This window comes from Balaenoptera ricei, chromosome 13, assembly GCF_028023285.1.
Source record: "Balaenoptera ricei isolate mBalRic1 chromosome 13, mBalRic1.hap2, whole genome shotgun sequence".
In the NCBI taxonomy this organism is placed as follows: Eukaryota; Metazoa; Chordata; class Mammalia; order Artiodactyla; family Balaenopteridae; genus Balaenoptera; species Balaenoptera ricei.
Window position 1 is genome coordinate 15406787 of NC_082651.1, and position 21690 is coordinate 15428476.

The 21690-nt window shown below is 47.6% G+C and overlaps 1 protein-coding gene across 1 annotated transcript in view; it reads left to right on the top strand.

Moving 5' to 3' along the window:
• The window catches only part of POLR1A (RNA polymerase I subunit A), a 77023-nt gene that overhangs the window by 18291 nt on the left and 37042 nt on the right, over positions 1 to 21690 (top strand). Inside the window, exons 8-14 of the mRNA XM_059942382.1 lie at positions 155 to 260; positions 545 to 707; positions 3281 to 3451; positions 3583 to 3705; positions 6343 to 6573; positions 12954 to 13208; positions 17856 to 18047. Of these exons, the coding sequence (XP_059798365.1) occupies positions 155 to 260; positions 545 to 707; positions 3281 to 3451; positions 3583 to 3705; positions 6343 to 6573; positions 12954 to 13208; positions 17856 to 18047 (1241 nt within the window). The remainder of the gene's footprint in view (positions 1 to 154; positions 261 to 544; positions 708 to 3280; positions 3452 to 3582; positions 3706 to 6342; positions 6574 to 12953; positions 13209 to 17855; positions 18048 to 21690) is intronic.

The following is a 21690-nucleotide window of genomic DNA, read 5'->3' on the forward strand; positions in this document are numbered from 1 at the left end:
AGTTTTTATAAAGACAAATGTAATCTTACTCTACATATTGTCCTACGTTCTGGGATTTTTTTTTTTTTTTTCCACTCAGTAAAATTTCTGTGGTCATCCTTCCATGCTCTTACATATAGATTTAAATGATCCTTTTGGTTTATTTCAAACACAGGATTCTTTCTGAATTACCTTTTTCTGGGACTGGAAGATGTTGGCATGGAGTCCAGATTCAATCCCAGTATGTTCTTTCTGGATTTCTTGGTGGTGCCACCCTCAAGGTAATGCCCTTTCATTGGCTTTATTTCACCTGACAAAGGTTTCTGGACCAATTGAATAATGACCTCTGGGAGAGGATGATGGAAGGGTCAAGGGCACTGAGAAGTAGCGCATCTGTTCCACTCCCAGGTGGCGGGTGGTAGGAGCATTTTCCTTTCCGTTCTTCCTGCGTGCAGGAGGGATGTGGGTTTCTTTCTGAGTGTGGGGGTGAAATAGGGGCAGGTGGGAGGCTGAGGAACACGCCCTTCATGCTAAGCATCCACTGACGCCACGCGTCCTCCTACAGGTATCGCCCCGTCAGCCGCCTCGGGGACCAGATGTTTACCAACGGCCAGACGGTGAACCTGCAGGCTGTCATGAAGGATGTGGTTCTGATCCGAAAGCTTCTGGCGTTGATGGCCCAAGAACAGGAGCTGCCAAGTGAGGTGGCAGCACCTGCCGCAGATGAGGTCAGGGCCGCCTTGGAGCTGATGTCGTAGTTCTGACTCCCTACCCTCTGGGTCCTGGGAGATGCCTGTTAGCAGTTCTGTACAGCTGTGTGTGAGCTGTGGGTTTGGGAGGACCAGGCGATGTCTGGGGGAACGCGTGAGTCTGAGCGTGGCCCCCGCGATCACGCCTGGGGTGACCTTGGTTGAGTTGCTTTAACTTCTTGGTCTTGTCTCCACTATAAAATGCATGTGGTCTGTGGTGGGATTTTATATGTGGTGTGTTCTGGCCCACCTGCTCTCCCTGGCAGCTCTAGAAACACCAGTCTGCTGCCCTCAGCTCTAAGAATGTCCCTCCTGGGTTATGGTACCAGAGCCCATGCCACCCAGCTCTGGTTTTGGCTCAGGAAGGTCTCCAGCATTGGGGTCAGGAAGGCAGTGTTGTCATTTGTAGGAATTTCCCAGAATAGGACTGTCAGATTTGGGGCCTCAGCTTACTCTCCAGTAAATGGTGGAGCTGAATTCAGTTTTCCTGTTTCAGCAGACATTTCCCGAGCCCCTTCAGGGGGCCAGGTCCTCGGTGGGTATAAAGATGAGTCGGCCGCTCAGGAAGTTTGCTGAGATCACTGACATCCTTCCCAGCTCTAAGATGCTCTCTGGATGTAAATAGGAAGGACCGTCTCAGCCTTGAGTAGATAGTCAGGGCTTCCAGGCTCCCTTCCCCTGCTGGGACAGGCCCGTCACCAGGTGGCGCCACTGTCTGTCCTGGACACCCATGCTCTGGGTTACTCGGCCTTTCTGCTTGGGGTTTCTTTGGTTTTGCTTAAGTTTTCTGATCTGCTGGGGCAAATGTGCTTTGAAAAATCCTCAGTATTAGAGAAATCTGCCATCTGCAGGTCCTAGTTCAGTTTCGGAGGGAAGGCCTTAGGATAGACGGCTGCAGTGACCAGGGCTGAGGATTTTACGTTGCTGTCCCTTGAAACTAGGGCAGCCTTTTGTCCAAGAGAAAAAGCTAAATCTCTGCAGAAATGAACAGTATCCTCTCTGATTCCTGAGGTCCTTACTACCTGAACTCACAGTGCCCTCTTTCCATCTGATTAATAGGGTGTGTTGTTTCTTCCCACGCTTGCTCCCAACATCCCATTCCCATGGCGGCCCTCTCACGAATCGTGAATGCCTTGTGTGGGTGGGCTAGCGCCGCTCCAGGCACTGAGAATGTACAAGTGAGACAGGGTCTCACTCATTTCGCAAGTAGTCACACGGCCCTGAGTCAGGTGCTGCCATGAGAAGTGAGTTAGTCTGACAGGGCCTCTGTCATCATGTAGGTGACCGTCTCTCCCTGTGAGCCTCCCTCTGCCAGAACAGAAAATACACCTGTCCTCTCTGTAACTGAGAAGACCCTTCTATTCCTCAGGATTGAGGACAAGCCCACTTTATCACTAATGGGTTCCAAGACATTCTCATTTACTGCGTCTTCCCCCATCCTCCGCTTTCCCTCCCCTCAGTGCTGGCAGCTTTCTTCTCTCATCTGACCCACACTGGGACAAAGGACCATATGTCTCTCTCCTGTGTCGTACCCAGCCCCATGAGACCAGACAGTGTCAGTAGGTGGTGCTCTAGGGCAGCTTACTGCCTTAAGGCCTGTCACCTGGGCAGGTGTGGGAGAAGAGGAAGAGGCAGAGCCAGGGACAGAAATATTGAAAGGATTGGTTAAATATTTCAGTGAGGCCTGGAGATCAGCCAGTAACTTGACATAGCCTTCATCTTAATTGGTGGCACAGGAAATCATAAGGCAAACATTTTTCCTTTTAAGAAATTACTTCACCTGCATTTTTATGAGTGCTTTGGATTAAGTTTTTCCAAAACCATAAATAAAGCCGAAACTCCATATGAGAATCAGTTATCTCGCAGGATAACGGAGCTACATAAGAAGAGTATTGATATGGGAATAATTTCTAGGGTTGCCTTAAGAATTAGATACTAAGGGACTTCAGCTGCTCCTAGCAGATACATCCATTACCTTCTTGGCTTGCACACTTTGAGGGAATAAGCTACCATGTTGGAGAAGCCCATGCAGCAAATAATTGAAGGTGGCTTCTGGCCAACAACCAACTAGAAACTGAGGCCCTTGGTCCAGTAGTCCTCAAGGAACTGAATCCTGCCAACAGCCATGTCAGCTTAGAAGTGGGTCCTCCCCCAGTTGAACCTTCAGATGAGACCCTAGCCCTGGCTGACTCCTTTATTGTGACCTGGGGGAGACTGAAGCAGAGAACCCAGTTAAGCTGTGCCCAGATTCCTGACTCTCAGAAACTGTGAGATAATAATTGTGTGTCAATTTAAAAGGAAAGAAAGGAGACTTCTTAGAAATTTGAGTTCGTTTTACTCCCAGAAAGAGACGGGCTGGTAAATAGGTAGTGGGGCTGATGTTTTGGACAAGATAGATTTAGGAGCACTTTTGCCGCTGATCTGTCAAGTTCAAAAGACATAAAGGCAGACTCCAGAGCTCATCATTTGTCAGAGCTCTAGTAAGAAAGAAAAATGGAACCAGGTTTGAGGTTCTGCCATCATGCCTGTTTTCTTGCTTGTGTCTTGGCCAGGAAAAAGACCCTTCGATCGCTATGGACCGGTCCTTTTTGAGTCTACTTCCAGGCCAGTCCCTCACAGACAAACTTTACAACATTTGGATTCGCCTTCAGAGTCACGTCAATATTGTGTTTGATAGTGAGATGGACAAATTAATGATGGAAAAGTACCCTGGCATTAGGCAGGTGAGCAGTAAGTTGGATCCCCATTGCTAGCCAAAGGGGTTAAGTAAGAAACATGTTTGTCTTGAAGGAAGAAAATGATAAACATACTTGATTTTTTTTAATGCTTTCTGTGGACTTTTTTCCCCATAAAGATCCTGGAGAAGAAGGATGGTTTATTCCGGAAGCACATGATGGGAAAGCGAGTAGACTACGCAGCTCGCTCAGTCATCTGCCCCGACATGTACATCAACACCAATGAAATCGGAATTCCCATGGTGCGTGCTGTTAGGTGGCGGATGGGGATGGCGAGGAGGGCTGGGGAGAAGGCATGTGGCCGACTGCAGTGGCTTGGGTGGGGACAGCCTCTGCCTCTTCCCGGACCAGCTGTTCGGCGGGGATCCTGAGGCCCTGGGGTAGCGTTGCTCTCACTCCCTGCCAGGTCTCCAGATACCCTCTACCCACAGGGAAGACCCACCTCCCGGGCCACCAGAGTGCACATCCCTCCCACCTGGCTTCTTCCTGCCTGTCTTGGCCTAAGCTTTAAGCCTTCCTAGTGAGATTGAACACATGACAGAGATGAGGAGGAGGGAAGGGGGGGTCTCCGTCCCGTGTACCTGCCGGCATCAGGAGTCAGGCCGCGGAGGAGCCCCAGAGAGCAGGCATCGCCCATCCTCCCAGATCCGCAGGGGTAGGCGGTTTGCCCCATCCGCCCATTAGTGTTTCCTCGAGGAGCCAGCCTCCTTGTCTCACTCCCCCACCACGTCAAGCTGTGGTGCTCGTTAGCAGCGGCCCCTTAATCGGCTTCCTCCTTCATGGGCCTTGAGGTCCGTAATAGAAGGTGGTTTAATTCCCTCCACGGAGAGGCTCATTTCCTTGTGCACGGTCCCCCTGCCGCTCTCCAGGGAGGACTGGGGAGGAGCAGAGAGCAGAGCTCAAGTGTTCCGATGGCCTCCCACCTGCTGCCGCCTCCTCCCTCGGGCACATATGGGCTTCCTGGGCAAGGGCTCTCGTGTGAGGGGACAAGAGTCAGAGAACGCCCAGTCCGGTGCCCATGGCCTCCTGGGAACCAGGGGTTTGCATCTGGAAGCTGGGTCGGGTGTCAGGGAAAGGCATTGGGAAGCCCAGTGGTGACATTCCGGAGTCCGAGGCCCTGGGAGGAGACCTGTTCGTTGCTCTCTTTGGACAGAGGGCAGGGGCTGCCCCTTTTGGCTTTGGCCTCATGGTGCCTCCAGGGTCCCCGGCTGTGGGAGAGACCTTTAGAGTTGCTCCTCTTTCCACCTTCAAAGGTCCTCTCTTTCTTGGATCCGGGTTCATTTGGTAATGGAGGGACTCTGAATTTCCCCCTCTGCCTATCTCCAGCCTGCCCCAAGCCTCAGGGCCATGGTGGCCTAGGGTGTTACTCGCAGGATAGCCGTGAGGAGCAGGGTGTGTGAAGCTGCCTCTTGGTCCCTGTGGCACGCCCTTCCCGTCTAGCATTGTGGACAGGTGTTAACAGAAGCAGAGGAGGTGAAGTCTGGGAAATAAGCTAGAGACCCAGCAGGGAACCAGACAGACTTAGCATGTCCCCTGCGAGGCTTACATTCCATCAGCGGAGACGCATCAACAGATACACAAGTATAGATCTTCCTCGACTTATGATGGGGTTATATCCCTGTAAACCCATCGTAAGTTGAAAATGCCGTGGGTCGAAGATGCATTTAACGGACCTAACCTACTGAGCAGCACAGCTTAGGTCTAACCTACCTTAAATGTGCTCAGAACACTTATGTTAGCCTACAGTTGGGCAAAATCATCTAATTCAAAGCCTATTTTATAATGAAGTGTTGAATATCTCTTGTTAAGTTATTGAATACTGTCCTGGAAGTGAACAACAGGACGGCTCTGAGTGTATGGGTTATTTACCCTCGTGATCACGGGGCTGACTGCCAGCTGCAGCTTGCTGCCCCGCCCTGCTTCAGGAGAGTATCCTACAACGTTTCAGTAGCCCAGGAAGAGACCTAAATTCAAAATGGGGAGTACAGTTTCTACTGAACACGTATTGCTTTTGCACCATCGTAAAGCCCCCAGAATCCTAAGTCGGGCACTGTCTGTACATATACACTCTGTCAGGCAGTGGCCAGTGCATTGGCAGAAGTGGAGTGGGCCACGGGGCGGGGAGGGCCTCTCACATAGAGCCACTCACGTCGAGACCTGGCCAGCATTTAGCAAGTTTCTTTACCTGGGACTTCTCAGAGTCGCTAATGTAGTTATACGTGCCTTTGGAAGCATCAAAGGGTTTTAATATTCAGTAACTCAGACCTCGCTTAACCAGGGAATTCATTTTTCTTGGAGTGTGGTGCAGGTCCGGTGTGTCAAATGGAGCACTGAGTTTTCTCATGTATCAGGAGACCAAATCAGTTTCATCTCAGGCCAAGTAAAGAGATTTGGGTGGCATGTCTGGTCTCAGGGCATGGGCCACCATCAATTAGTGATGGCTGCTGGGGGCGTGGGGGAAGTGTTGGCAGGAGAAGGTGGTACTTGAGGGCGGGTATCTGCTGTCTCTCTCAAGCTAACGTTCCATGCTATTTTCCGTCTTTTGGGACTAAATGAGTGTATTGGCAGACCAGGAAATGGTGAAATTTTTAAATGGGTTAAAAAAAATTCTACTGTATAAACTGCAACACTCAGATTACTCTCTTCGAGCAGACTCTGCTAGAAAAGAAGACCCAGTCTCTTTCCTTAAGGGAGTGAGTCTGGAAAAATGTGGAAAAGACAGGGAGGATGCTGCTTTACTTGCTGAAGGACGACCTTCTTGGCTCAGAGAGAACCTCTGCATCTTAGGGAAAAAGTAACACAGCCTGTTGAGTCGGATCTGGGGGTCCATGTAACCTTTCTGCCCCCCCTGAATTTTCACATCCACTCCTTGTTTCCAGGTGTTTGCCACAAAGCTGACCTACCCTCAGCCAGTCACCCCCTGGAACGTTCAGGAACTGAGGCAGGCAGTCATCAACGGCCCCAGTGTGCACCCAGGAGCCTCCATGGTCATCAACGAGGATGGCAGCCGCACAGCCCTGAGCGCCTCGAACCTAACCCAGCGGGAAGCCGTGGCCAAACAGCTCCTGACACCAGCCATGGGGGCACCTAAGCCTCAGGGGACAAAAATTGTGAGTAATGGGCAGATTTGGTCAGGGGCTCGGCCAGCTCCTGTTGGCTCCCCGTGGCTGCCGGCTGTCAGCTGTGGCCTCAGTGAGTGCCGATGCAGGAATGCTGTGAGAGCAGTTCCTGCCTCCCCTTCCCTCCCCCCGCCCCCCGCCCAGAGGAAGCTGCCCCCAGACGTGGGTGTTCCCTAGGGCCTGAACACCATGAATAAAACTTCATTTGGCCATCCCACACATGCAGCGCAATTCTGGGTACATGTCGGGGCTTGAAGAACGCTCTTTAATTATAACTCCGTTGTGGTTTGCTGCCCCTGAACGGGGCTGCTCACAGGGTGGTCCTCAGAGCAGCAGCGTCCCTGGAGCTGGTAGGAAATGCACATTCGTTCCTTCCCCTCTCCCTGCCCCCACCCCTGAATTAGTCTCTCTGGGAATGGAACCTAGGAATCTGTATATTGATAAGTTCTGCAGAGGGTTCCTCTGCGTGCTAAAGTTTGAGAACTGCCCTAAAGGAAGGGAACATTCTGTGTCTGATAACTGCAAACTGACAGGTTTCATCTGATACTTCACTTTCGGGGGACTGCTAGTTCTTGCCTGTAGTACTGTGTTAAGGGATCCTGAGGCTTTATCTGGGCTTCACCGGAAAGAGTACATGATCGATTAGCAATGTCTGCTGAGGACAGATGGGTGGGTGACATCACTTGTGTCTGTGTCAAATAATAACCATTCCTGCTGGGAGGGGTATAGCAAATAACGCCTAACCAGGCAACAGTGGCGGAAGTTGCTAGAGTGAAATGGACTAGATTTGGGATTAATTTGTGGTGACTGCTCAGAGTCAGGGGATGACTGAGTGTGTCTTCCGCACCCACTTGCACATTCGTTAGACCTCCTCTTGCCCTCTGACACATCCAGACCCGGTGGCCAACTAGGTCTTCTTTTTAGTGGGTTTGAGCTCTACAGAGGACCATTGGTCCTTGAAGGAACTTTGGTTGGAGGACAGACGGGGAGAGGAAGCCTTGTCACGGTGACCATTGGTCCCCACTGCTCTTCACCACGGCCTGTCCTCTTGCTTCCTCTCCATCTCACCGCCGTCCCGAGGTCAAGCAGTAACAGGCCATGCGTTTTCTGCTTTGCTGGCAGGGGGCACATGGAGACACAAATCTAGTCACCTGTTCTGTTTTTTTTCTCGTGCATTAACTGAGGTTTGTGTTCAGGCCCATGGGATTATTCTGCCTTTTTTAAGTGCCTAGTGTTTTGCTAGCAGCTGTGAGAAAGATGCAGGAGAAATCAAGGTGTGTTTTTCATAACTTATGGTGAAGCAAGGCAGACACTGGTAATCTTCATACTAACTCAAGTTGAGCATGTGGAACAGTCTCACAGTAGGACATTTTGAGAAAAAAATTGAGAGAAGAGAGCAGAGTGGGGTCAGGTGGTGCCATGCTCCACTTTGCCAGGCACCGTGGATGAGATCCTGCTGTCTCGGGGTGGACGGCCCGGTAGGGGCACCCCCAGGGAATGAGGCCATAAATGTGTCACCACTGCTGAGTGGCGTGGTGGACACAAGGGAACAGCGACGGGGGACGGTAACTTTACCCACATGAAGCTGGAGAAGAAAAGAGGGCTGTGGGCAGGGTGGGCGTGCAGGGCGAGTTTGGAGTCATCAGGAGGCAGTTGAGGGCCAGCCTGGGGGCTGCAGGGGAACCGAGGGTGAAAGCAGGGTATGTTTCAAGGGGACCTTGAAGTAGGGGGGCTTGGCTGTAGGCTGGGTGTCAGGGCTGTAAAAGAGCGAAGGTGAGAAAGAAGCGTGGTTTCCGTTGCCCTGGAAGGAGGTGTGTCTGGACCCTTCTGAACTGAGGTCATGGTGGAGAATCTAAGGGCTAGCTAGTCTCCTGTAAAAGGTAGAAATATGGCACTTAGGTTAGGGGGCATAGAGTTAAGAAATGAAATTATCAGGAATTCCCTGCCAGTCCAGTGGTTAGGACTCCGAGCTTCTACTGCGGGGCGGGGCACGGGTTCCATCCCTGGTCGGGAAACTAAGATCCCGCAAGTCACGTGGCGCAGCCAAAAAAATAAAAAAAGAAATGAAATTATCAGAGTTAAACTTTTTGAGCACAAAGTACAACAGAGAGAAAATGCGGGGGCGGGGACCTGTGGAAGCAGGAGGCAGGTAGGGGAGGAGGCCGAGGGAGAGGGGCCGGCCGGGCTCGCTCTCGGTGTCTGCATCTGTCTCCCACCTGCGCTGGGGGGATTCTTCCCAGTCAGGACCAGCCCCGGAGTATCTTTGCATCTCCCAGAGGCACTTAGTAGGTGTTTGTGGAGTTAAATGTGAAGTTTAAGAAGAGTGAGGAAACGGAAGGAAGATGCAGATTTGTCCACATGAAGGTCACGTGTGACCCAGGAGAGCCGTTTGAACAAAGTGGGGGGAGCTGGGCTTCAGGGCCTTTGTGGTGAGGCAGCGAAGCGGTAGTTTCATCTATGACTGGAGCAAAAGCAAAAGGATATGGGGTTTCTGACATTATTGGGGAGTGAGGATGGGCAGACGCGCAGGGGAGCTTCCTTCCCGTGGCCTTGTTACGTCTGTGGGGCTGGGGGTGGGCTTAGGAGAGGGCAGATTGGCCTCACTGCACACTCAGGTCAGCTCGTGGGAAGCGACAGAAATGAGTTCTCAGCAGCCGGGAGACTGAGTGAGGTTGGCGCAGTCGCCTGTCCCCCAGCCGAAGTTCACATCCCGAGCACGCTGTCCCTGCCTTGTCTCCCAGCCCCACCTCTCGGCGTCCCATCGACGTGGGCCTCTTTCTCCCCTTCAGGCCTTGAACTTGCTGTCCCTGCTGGCAATACTCTGTCCTCCCCGACACTCCCCAGCCGTGGCCCACTCGTCCTTCTGCAAAGCCTTCGTTCCTCTAGGGCAGGGGTCCACAGCCTTTTTCAGCCAAGGGCCAGATAGTAAATATCTTAGGCTTTGCGGGCCACACGGTCTCTGTTGCAGCTGCTCAGCCCCGCCTATGTAGTGTGAAAGCCGCCACGGCAGTACAAAGTGAATGGGTACGGCCGTGTTCCAAAAAACTCTAGTTACAAAAGCAGGTGGCCTGCAGTTTGCCACTCTTACAACACGAATGGGGTCCCCCCCCCGTGTGTCCCACCTCACCCCCCCACCCGCATTGCATTATGTTGTCACTCCAGGTACCCGCATCTGTCTGACCTCGAGTTCCTAAACCCCGTGAGGACAGGGCAGGGAGTTCGGCCCTCCACCCTCCCCAGCACCCAGCATGTAGGAGGCGCTCGGGAAACCCCTGTGGACTGGACCGGTCCAGGATGAGGTGCAGGAGGCTCTGAGGTGTGAGGGCCACATGTGACCTGAGGATGTGGCCCTGGGGCAGAGACAGGAAGGGCACTTATGAGACAAAAGTGGTCCTTATATCGGGACCTGGGGCCTAAAGGTGATTACCTTTAGTTTCCAAAATCTCAGTGATGTCATATGTAATGTTTATATATGTAGTCAGATACGTGTGCATTTACAATTCATTTGTAATTTGTAAAGTAATTTTTTGGTTAATGTGTTCCGTATAGATCAGGACCTGGGCCAAAGGGATGGGTGACATGACTGAGAGGAAGAGACCCAGGTCCAGGAAGGGACGAACTGCAGGTTAGATGAGAAGGGGGAGGGGTGAGTGGAAGAAGCCATTTCCCCTGGGAGGGGTGAAGTCTCCGCCCCTTCTCCTGGGCCTTGTAAATGGAGTAGGAAGTGGCCAGGACGGCCAGGCCTCATTTCCCGGCCCAGCAGTCAGCCAGGAGCAGCTCTTTGGCTCCGGCTCTGCCTCTGGGAACTCTGACCCGGGCACTGGGGCACACTAATTTTCACTGCGGTATTTATTTAGAGACAAGAGAAAGGAAGGGCCTCAGGTTTGGGTTGGTGAGGGGAGCACGCTGTGCTCCAGGGCTTCTGTTTGGATTGGCTGGTGCCTGCTGGCCGAGCCTGCGAGCCTTCCCAGCTGTGGGGTTTGCTTACGCCGGAGGATGTCTCGAATTTTCAAGACTCAGACCCGAGGCGAGCCCGGGGTTTGGGACCCAAGCCACAGGTCCCGGCAGTTTCTTCCTTGAGAAGCTAAAGAAATAGACCTTGAAAGTCAGTTCAGGCTTCGTGATGTGCCCTAGGCAGCCACTCATGGGAATCCTCGGAATCCAGGTCTCCTTGGAAACACGGACATGGGGGTGGGGGGAGGACGGGTTTGAATTCCTTGGGGAACAGAAAGACTGCCTCCCCGCTAGCTGCTTTTAGGACTGCCTTTTAGAATTTGAGGGGTTTGCTCCCTGCTTCCCTGAGTTGGAGGACACTTTCAGCCCAGCCGAACAGGGATGGGGGGAGGTGGGTGGGGAGCATCTCTTGTTGACCTCTAGCCTCTTTCTGTAGCCAGCTTTCTGATACAACTTCATAATGTGGACGACATAAGAAGAAACTAGACCTGGAGTAATTTGTTTCCCCCCAACCCGTTATCTGCTGGATAATTTAGGGGAGACTTGGGGTGGGGGGAGGCCTCACTGAGTCTCCATAATTCCTCTGGGCTGCTAAGGGCAGCCTGCAGAATGATTGGGGTAGCAGTTGCCTCATGCATTTGTTTTTTTATTTTTATTTATTTATTTTTATTTTATTATTTAAAAAATTTTGTTGGCCGTGCTGCAAGGCTTGTGGGGTCTTAGTTCCCCGACCAGAGATTGAACCCAGACCCCCGCAGTGAGAGCGCGGAGTCCTAACCACTGGACCGCCAGGGAATTCCCATGCATTTGTTTTTTAAAGTGGCATCTCTGTTCATCATTTGGGAAGCCCAGTAATTAATATAGCGTAAGATTCAGGGCCTTATACTAAAGTCAGCTTTGTGGGCGGAGGTGTTCTGTCAGGAGGACATGACCAGTGGCATGTTGATATTGGTAAGGAACGAGAAAGCGTGAGCGTTGGTTGTCTTTAAAGGAGTAAAGTTACTTGTGGTTTTCATTCTCTTCTTTAAGTTTGTCTGTATTTTCTGTATTTTCCCCCACAGTAAGCATCACTTGTGCAGTTTTTCTTGCTTTCTTTAGAAACAGTCGAAGATCTTTTAAAGAAATTTCATAGAAGTAATACACGCTCGTCGTAACACGAACGTCACTAAGACGTATAAAGATAAAGGTGATGATCTGTGCCTTACTCTTCCTCCCCTGTGTCCCTGCCTCAAGGAGAGCATAGAAACAGCTCAGTGAGGATCTAAGTACCCTTTTCCCTCATGTATATAAACCCGTAGAGTTGGGTTGGGTTTTATTTATTTATTTTTTATTTTTTGGCTGTGCTGTGTGGCATGTGGGATCTTAGTTCCCTGACCAGGCATCGAACCCACGCACCCGGCAGTGGAAGCCTGGAGTCTTTTAACCACTGGACTGCCAGGGGAGTCCCCTGGGTTGGGTTTTAAATTGCCTCATCCTATCACCTTAGATGGCACCTGGATTGTTTTTCTTTTACTGGAATACATTATTGCCATCGCTTCAGGACTGTTATAGGGTTAAGTCATCCTTTTTCATCATTACATAATATTCCATAGTACATACCATGATTTAGCCACCAATGCCCCTTCTGTGGGGCAGCCAGGTTTTTCCCAGTTCTTGCCACTGTTAACACTGCTGCATAAACATACACGTTCTTAGAACCTCGCGTTGACACCTGTTTTGTTCTGAAAGGCCAAAAGGAAATGAGTTTTAAATGTTTTAAAATCTATTGTGAAATTGCTTTCCCAGAAGACCATGCAATTTAAACTTATTATTAATTTTTAAGTGCAATAAAACATTTGCAGAGAGCATTGAACTGGGAATCAGGAACCCTGTGTTTCAGTCCTGGCTCTGCTGGATGAGGTTGGGCAAGTATTTCTAAAACGTGGAATTCACATTTCGAATAACGTACTCAGATGTGGCCATGGCGGGGATTCTAGAGGTCTGCCAGATCTTTCTAGATCTGGCAGACCAGGAGTTTTGTGGTTATATGTAGATATGCTGTCTTCAGATGTGTCTATTTCTTTCTTCAGATTAATTCGCAGAGGAATTCAAACTCCAGAAAGGTCATGCATCTCTGAAGAAGACAGAGATTACTGGACAGGGGCCTGTAGCCTCATTGGCTTATGCCTCTGTGCCCAGAACCAGGACACGACTATGCTGGGCTAGCAGCTATTTCTCAGAGTACCAGAGGGGCTTAGTAGCTGTTTCTCAAAGATTTCTAGGGTTTCACTCCAGACTAAAAGTTCTCATTTTATTTAGTTGAATAAAACCTGAGACAGACAGAAGGCACACTCAGCCCGGGCCAAGGTGAGCCCTTGGAATAGTAGCGACGTTGCCGAAGTTGCCGCCGCTCACCCTGTTCTCTCCTCTGCCCCCAGGTATGCCGGCACGTGAAGAATGGGGACATTCTCCTCCTGAACCGGCAGCCCACCCTGCACAGGCCCTCCATCCAGGCGCATCGCGCCCGCATCCTGCCCGAGGAGAAGGTCCTGCGGCTCCACTATGCCAACTGCAAGGCCTACAACGCCGACTTTGATGGAGACGAGATGAACGCCCACTTCCCTCAGAGTGAACTGGGCCGGGCCGAGGCCTACGTCCTGGCCTGCACGGATCAGCAGTACCTTGTTCCCAAGGTAGGTCTGACCTTGAGGCCGTTCCATGGTCATCGCCAGCACATCTTGGCAGTCCAGGTCCGGGCCCTTGCCAGCTCCTGGAGTCAGTGGGTGGCTCTAGGGCAGGGGCATGTGGAACAGAAGGTCTTGGCTTCTTCCAGGTGGGGTCTTCAGCTCTCTAGTGGCTAGAGGCAGGGAAAGGGTTCTCTCTTGCTGCCCCTTAAGGTGGCAGGAGAGAAGTTGTAACAGTCATCCCAGAACGCTGAGTTTAGTAGCTACATAACAGGTCTTGTCTTCTAGTCTGTTTGGATTCTACAACTTATTAGCCTCTGGCAAGCATTAGCATCCCAGCTGTGAGGGTCCCCAAGGTCCACAGATGACTCTGATCCTTTGAGTCTAGACAAGCAGGAGTTTTAAGAGACAACTTAACCCCAAGGGTCCAGATGAAATTCCCCTCCAGCCCATGAGCAATCTCCTCTGTGAATCCCTTCCTTTATAAGCCGTTTGCGTCACAGTGATTCACAATGACACATCATTCATTTGGGCTGCAGTGTGGAATAGTAATAATAATAAAGAATTATGGCTACCGTTTGCCAAACACTTTTTCAGTGTCAGACACTACAGAGCACGTTGGAGGCCTCTCCTTTCTTCCTCCCCACAGTCCTTGGGGTAGGTAGTACTAACGTCCACATTTACACATGAAGAAACGGTGTAGGGAATTCCCTGTCGGTCCAGTGGTGAAGACTCCTTGCTTCCATTGCAACAGGTGCAGGTTGCATCTCTGGTCGGGGAACTAAGATCCCACATGCAGCACGGCGCAGCAAAAAAAAAAAAAAAAAAAAAAATGGTGTAACTTACCGAAGGACACAGAGCTGAGGAGGAGGAGGAAGGGCCAGGAACTCCCAGATCCTTGTGGCTTGTTCTTTTCCGCTGTGCGGGCCTTGCTGCCCTTCCACAGAAGAGAGGGAGACATCCGCACCCAGGAAGCACCAGAGGCTGCTCGGACATGTCCCTCATCGATTAGTAACCTCTCCTCCTGGGAACTTCTCTTCCCCCGTCAGTCCCACCTGGGGAATCAGGCACGTGGCCAGGGTCCTAGCGTCCCAGCCTCGTTGCCTACCAGACACACCACGGTGGCTTCGTCCTGGACGCAGTTATTTGAATATAACTTTCTTTCCCTTCTCCACCCACCTTAGCTGGCTGTTGATTAGTGAAGGGGCTGACAATAGGCAGGAGGGGTTTAAGGGCCCACTCAGGTCCCCCAGAAATTAGAAGAAATAATTTGATTAATTTTTACTAATAATGTTACTAGTAATTAGTAATAATTTTGCTAATAATTAGAAGAAAAAGAAGAAATAATTAGCCTAATTTGAAAATTGGCTTTTTGTCTTTTTAAGTAAATAATATCTGTGGTAGCTCTGATGATGGTGGCAATAAAAGCCGCTGGCTGCTGAGCGCTCCCTGTGCCTCAGGCACTGCTCTGAGCAGTTTGCAAACATTCTTAGTCCTCACAACAGCCTTAGGAGGTGGGTGCAATTTTCAGATGAGGAAACACCGGTGAGTGACTTGCCAGCCAGTGACGAAGCTGGGACTTGAACCCAGCGCCGTTGACCCCCAAGCCTGTGTGCTCAGCGTCGTGTGTGATCAGCCCCGTTGACAGGCGAGGCTGGGCCTGGGTGAGGGCACGTGGCAGTGAGTGGCTCCCAGGACTGAACCAGCCGGCTGGCTCTCTAAAGGGAGTGTCATGTTTCACCCCGGGGGATACTACCAGCGAGCAGCAGGTGGTTCATTGTTTGCCGGCAGAGTGACCTCTGGACCTTAGCCGCATGGGGAGTTGGGGGTGCTCCGAAGTTCTCAGGCCAGTGAATTTGAATGTGCTATACTTGATTTCGATTGAATAAGGTAGCATAGGGGACCTCATTGCTTACAGCATGTCCTGCGAAGGGCTGGACTATTTAAAATCCAGATGTGCCTCATCATATGCTCACCTGCCTGTGAGTTTTAGGTCCAGAGACGGAGAACACAGATAAATAAGCTTACATCAATAAACTGAATTCTTAAAAAGTAAAAACAAAAAACAACTAAAAAAACCACTTCTAGGGGATGACCTGAGGGTTCACTTTACTTTCAGACAGATTTTTTTTTTTTTGGCCACCCTGTGCAGTTTGTTGGCATCTCAGTTCCCCAACCAGGGATTGAACCCGCGTCCTCAGCAGTGAAAATGCAGAGTCCTAACCACTGGACCGCCAGGGAATTCCCTCAGACAATTTCTTTTGTCAGAGGTAAAGAGCTTTTGATTCTTGATAAATTTTGTTTAGTCCTCAGTGCAATTGCCGAGAGGTGGACTCGTTATTTTTTTGCTAATCATTATAAAAATGAAACATGTACTTTGGTGGCAAAGTCCTAAAAGGACAAGAGCTGGTTTCCCTAAGCCATTTTTGGTAATTTTTCTTGGTGTGTCTTTATTTCCCTTTGTTTCTGTTTCTCTTTGATCATTATTCTATTTCTTCTCTATTTCTAGGTTCTCTTCCTTGACTAACCATAGTACCAGATTTAAGTTCATTTTATTGTCGGTTATATGTGTTTAATAGGGTTGGAGGTTGTCTTCTTACTTAAAATAGGAGATGAATGGAACTTTAGCTGTTTCTTTTCCAAGAAAACAGTTACACTTTTCATTTACATGTTTCTTTGTGGATTCTTTTTTTTTCTTCTGTTTGTTGTATCTACTGAGGGCCAATGCTTCGTGGAATTTTTTTTTAACAAAGCTTGAGACATAGTTTCCAGACTTTGACTTAGCTGCGAAATTCAAGTCACAGAATACCCTAATTCTCAAAGCATCCTGACCAAAGACATCAATTGTAATGTCATTTTGCTGTGATATTAAGTGGAATAGGATAGCTGACAATTATCTGGGTTTTTGATTCAGAGATGGTCTTTCTGATCCTAAGCAGATTTAGGAAATTCAGAACCGTAAGTAGACCCTTAGTAAATTGCTTTAATCAGTATTCCTCCCTAGAATTCATGATTATTGCATTGAAAGCAATTTAGCCATTAAGGTAATTTTCTAGTCATGGAAAAATCTGGATGGAGAGAGAAGGCACTGACTAGATCCCATAACTTATAATTATGTTCTTTAAAGGAAAAAAACAAAAGGGAAAATCTATATCTGCCCCCAAAGACTGTGGGATGAGTCAAATGCCTAATACTGTTTTGGGTTTTTCCTCTAAGCAAAATAAAACCTTGTCTTTGGAATAAGACACAGAGTGTAATTTTTTATTCATGTTTATAACTCAGAGCCTTCGTAAGAAGGGCTGCGTGCCCCATCTGATCTTGCCTTCCATCTGCACCACCTATTCAGCTCATCTGTAATAATTATCTTTGAGTTTACGTAAAGCCCGTTGCCACAGTATTGAGACTGTTTGACAAGCATCCTTTTTAGCCTTTGAATTAGTGTATGTGGTTAAATTCCTGGCGCTTCTCCATGGCTGCATTTGTGAGTTCCTTAGTTATGAAACATGGCCATGATATTGGACAGTATTTAACAAATAAGCAAATGATAACAATCTGTAGATCCAAGGCACAGATTTTTCTCAAGTTCCCATACCCATTGAAAAGGTTGCAAAAACTGCTTCTTAGAGGATGTCAGTGGGCACAGCTATTTTTACTTTGGTGTGCCTTATGTTGCCGTGAATGCAGACCTGCAGGTAGGGTTCAGGAGACTGGGGATCAGAAAGGCTGCGGAAAGATGAATGTACCCACCCAACTGGGGCTTGTATAAAGGCCCTTGTTTTGACATCTGGTAAATAACAGCCTACCATGAATACGTGCTCCATTATGAAGAGACGCTGACAGCAGGCATTCTTTCCTTCTGCAGTCACACATGTCAAAGCCCTCCACAACCCTCTTGAGGAACCTCTGCCCAAACCCCACCCTCCCTGCGCTGGCCCACTCCAAGTCACTCCTCAGGCCAAGATGCAGTCCTGCCCCTCAGAGAGACCATTCCTGACCATCCTCCCCACCCCAAATCTATGTGGTGACCCATCCTGTTATTTTCCTCCAGTATTTAAAACTCTTTGTGATAATGTATCTGTCCAATCATTTGTTTACTGTCTAGCTCTTTCTCATCATGAAGGATCGTGTCTGCTTGGGCCACTGGAGTAGATTGAAGGTCTAAACCAGTGCCTAGGCATACAGTAGGCTCTCAGTAAATATTTGTTGAATGGATGACTGATTTAGAGGAGAACCAGGCCAGAAATGTGTGAAAAATACCAAAGCGTAAAACCAAAATATAAAAACAAGGACACAGCTAACAGCAGCCAGACCAAATTTATGCATAAGTGCCAGAAATATGCTGGAGTAACTAGAAACAGATAGGATTATGGAGAGAAGGCTAGGGGGCCTGGATGAATTTGCAGCAGTATTGATACAGAACAGTGGGCAAAAGGCAAAGGTGGGAGCTGGTCAGGAAGCCCTGGTCATGTGCTCTGGTAGGCAGTTTGCTCTCAAGATGGGAAGCCCAAGCACCGGCCTGGTGCGGCTCAGAGACAGGACAGTACGGGGATGTAAAGGAGGGCTGTTGATAGCGGGCAGCTCCCAAGCACAGGGTTATGAATTAGAATGCCACTTCAGTTTTTTCTTTGCTCTTCTCTTATCTGTTTTGGTTTGTAGGATGGCCAGCCGTTGGCAGGGCTGATCCAAGATCACATGGTTTCGGGTGCAAACATGACCATTCGAGGCTGCTTTTTCAGCCGGGAGCAGTATATGGAGCTGGTGTACCGAGGACTCACCGACAGAGTGGGGCGCGTGAGGCTCTTTCCTCCTGCCATCCTGAAGCCCTGTCCACTGTGGACAGGAAAGCAGGTAATTGGGAGAAAACAAATGGTGGCTATAAAAAAAGGAAACCGGCCACTCAGTAAAGAGGTTTTTGTTCCCAGGAGAGCCCAGGCCAGAAACAGAAATGGCAAATCAAACAATAGTCTGACTCTCTCTTTGCTGGGGTTTTTGGGTGTAGATGGTTTCAAGGGAGTGTCTGCTAAGCGTAAGCTGCATGGTTTCTGTCCTTTGCTTCTAACTTAAACTCAGTGTCCTCATAATCCAGATATGGTGGTAATAGGCAGTGGTGCTGATGGTAGCAGTAGTTAAGGTTTGTTGGGAGTGCTTCAAATATGTTATCTTACTTAACCCTCACAACCAACCTGCGATGCAGAAACCATCATTACCACCATTTAGCAGATGAGAGTAATGAAGTTTGGAGGAACTGTTACATGCCCATGTCCATAGGAGACAGAGCTGGGATTCAAACCCGGGACTTTCTAACACCCAGACCATCCTACTATACTTAATCAGTTATGTGATCTTGGCTCTGTCAGCCTCAGTTCTTCATTTATAAAACGAAAGGGTTCAGGTTGATGAGCTCTAAGGTCTCTCCCAGCTCTGCAGTTCTTTAAATCTGTGGACCTGGGACTTGACTGCTTTTTAGTTACTAAGCCAACTTGTATTCCTGAGATAAACCTTACTTGGTTATGAGGTAGTATTTGCTAAACTTTTGTGTAGAATTTTTTGTATCTGTGTACATGAGGGATTTTGATCGGTGGTTTTCTTTTCTTGTCATATGTTTGCCTGGTTTTGGTATCAGGGTAACAGTGGCTTCATAGGATGAGTTGGGAAGTATTTACTCTTCTTCAGTTTTCTGTAAGAGTTTGTATAGTATTTTTTTTTTAATAAATTTATTCATTTTTGGCTGCGTTGGGTCTTCATTGCTGCGCACGGGCTTTCTCTAGTTGCGGCGATCGAAGGCTACTCTTCGTTGCAGTGTGTGGGCTTCTCATTGCAGTGGCTTCTCTTGCTGTGGGGACAGGCTCTAGGCATGCGGGCTTCAGTAGTTGTGGCACGTAGGCTCAGTAGTTGTGGCTCGCGGGCTCTAGAGTGCAGGCTCAGTAGTTGTGGCTTGCAGGCTTAGTTGCTTCATGGCATGTGGGACCTTCCCGGACCAGGGCTCGAACCCGTGTTCCCTACATTAGCAGGTGGATTCTTAACCACTGTGCCACCAGGGAAGTCCCCAGAGTTTGTGTAGTATTGATATTATTTTTTCCTTAAATGTTTGGTGGAATTCACCAGTGAAGCCATCTGGACCTGGAGTTTTCTCTTTAGGAAGGTTTAACTAAAATTTTTATTTCTCTAATACATATTGGGCTATTTAGGTTATCTCTTTCTGGAGTTCTAAAGTTCTGGAGGAACTTTACTGCTTTGGTTTTTCAAAGAATTTCATCTAACTTATTGAATTTATAGGCGTAAAGTTATTCATCATATTCCTTTACTTTCCTTTTCTATTTGTAGAATCTGAAGGTGGGTCCCCTGTCTCATTTCTGATAGTGGTAATTTGTGTCTTCTCTCTTTTTCCTGCTCAGTTTGCTTAGAGGTCTGTCAGTTTTATTGTTCACAGAGAACCAGCTTTTATTGACTTTCTCTATTTTTCTGTTTTCTGTTTCATTGATTTCACTTTGATCTTTTTTATATCCTTCTGTTTACTTTGGGTTTGATTTGCTTTTCTTTTTCTAGTTACTTAAGGTTGAAACAGAAGTCACTGATTTGAAACTTTTTTCCTTTTTTAATATTGGCATTTTATATATAAAATTTCCCCTAAGCATGTTGTAGTTTCATTTACATTCACTTCAGAATACTTGCTAATTTCTCTTTTTTTGACCCCTGAGTTATTTAGAAGTATATGATTTAGTTTCCACATATTTAGGGGTTTTCCAGATATCTGTATTACTGATTGCAAATTTAATTCCACTGTGGCCAGAGAACATACTTTGGATAACTTGAATCCTTTTCAATTTATTGAGATTGGTTTTATGACTTCAAATACAGTCTGTCTTGGTAAATGATCTGTGTGTTCTTAAAAATGATATGTATTCTGCTGTTGTTGGATGGAGTGCTCTGTAAATGTCAGTTAGGTTCAGCTGATAGAGTTCAAGTGTACTATATCCTTGCTGATCCCTTTCCTTCATTTCCTAAGGTCACTGTATTGAAAACCTTTGTTTTATATTCATGTTTCATGTTCATGTCTGCTTTTGTCGTTATTGTTTTGTTTCTAGTGAATGTGAAATCAGATCACCATTGTTCTATCCTGGCCAGAAACAGAAGTTGATTTAACAGAATAGATGGGGAATTTTGCAGTTAAGTTTAGTTCAGGGATTGGTGAGCTGTTTCTGTAAAATCCAGATAGAAAATATTTTAGGCTTTGTTGGTCATACAGTCTCTGAGTTAGAACTACTCAGCTCTGCCATTGTAACGTGAAAGCAGACATAGACAAGGCTTAAATGAATGAGCATGACTGCGATTCAGTTTAACTTTATTTACAAAAACAGATGGTGGGCCAGATTTGGCCTATAGGCTGTAGTTTGCTAGCCCCCAGTTTAGCTGGTTATATGTATTTGTCCACTTATTATTCCTATTTATATTCTTTTTATTATTTCTTTTTTATGTCTTTATTTTGTAAGTCATCTCAAGTTATCTTGGACATAAAGGGATTTTAATTCTTAAGTAAGTGTCCAGAATTTATTAGGATTTTGTTTAAACATAAGCAGTGAGTTCAAAATAGAACCAAGTAGTGGACAAAGACCGTATATCTAGAGCTACGAATATGTTCATTCCCTTCAATCTGAGAATCCAGCCTAAGGAAATCATCTGAAGTATAGTAAAAGATACTTGAAAAAAGCAGTCCATGACATCGTGGTTTATAGTGGTGGAAATTAGAAAAACCTAGATACTCAGCACTGGGGCTAAGTAAATTGTGGGACATCCATTTGCTAAGATATTATATAGTTGTTTAAAATAGTGGTTTTAAAAGGTTATGTAACAGTCTGGAAAATTCTCTGACATAATGTTGAAAGAAGAAACAGACTACACAGTTCTATGTGTAATCACAGTTGGAACATGTTAAAAACGTATATGAGCAAAAACTTTGACATAAAAAAGATCAAAATGATAGAGTAATTTGGTTTGTGTTAGGAATAATTTCTTTTTCACTGTTTAACATTTCTGGGCTATGCTTATTTTATAATGAAATAGAATTGGAAAATAGGCCCAGGTTTTATTTCTGTTGCAGTTGAGATTTTTCAGTGTTTTTTGAGAGGTTGGTACAGGCTGGTACTTCTTTGCAAATAGATGAAAAGGGGAAGAGTGACTGCACCGCGCAAGAATTTGTTAGTGACTCAGTGTGATTCTACAGAGAAAAGCCATGTTTTGAATCAGGAAATAAGGAACTTAGCTTGGGAAATTTATTTGTACTGCCCTAGAAAATTAAGTCTTAGGCTATTTCTCCAGGGCATTTTATACAGCCTCTTGAGTGGTTTTCTTTCCGCCTAAGAATCGGAGGTCTCTCACCATTTGTTGAAAATGAGAGAGCATGCAAAGGAAGAAGATTTGCCCGTCACTGCAGATCTCGAGCATATAGCTCAATGAGTGTTCACAAAGTGAATACATAAGTCGTCACCTAGAT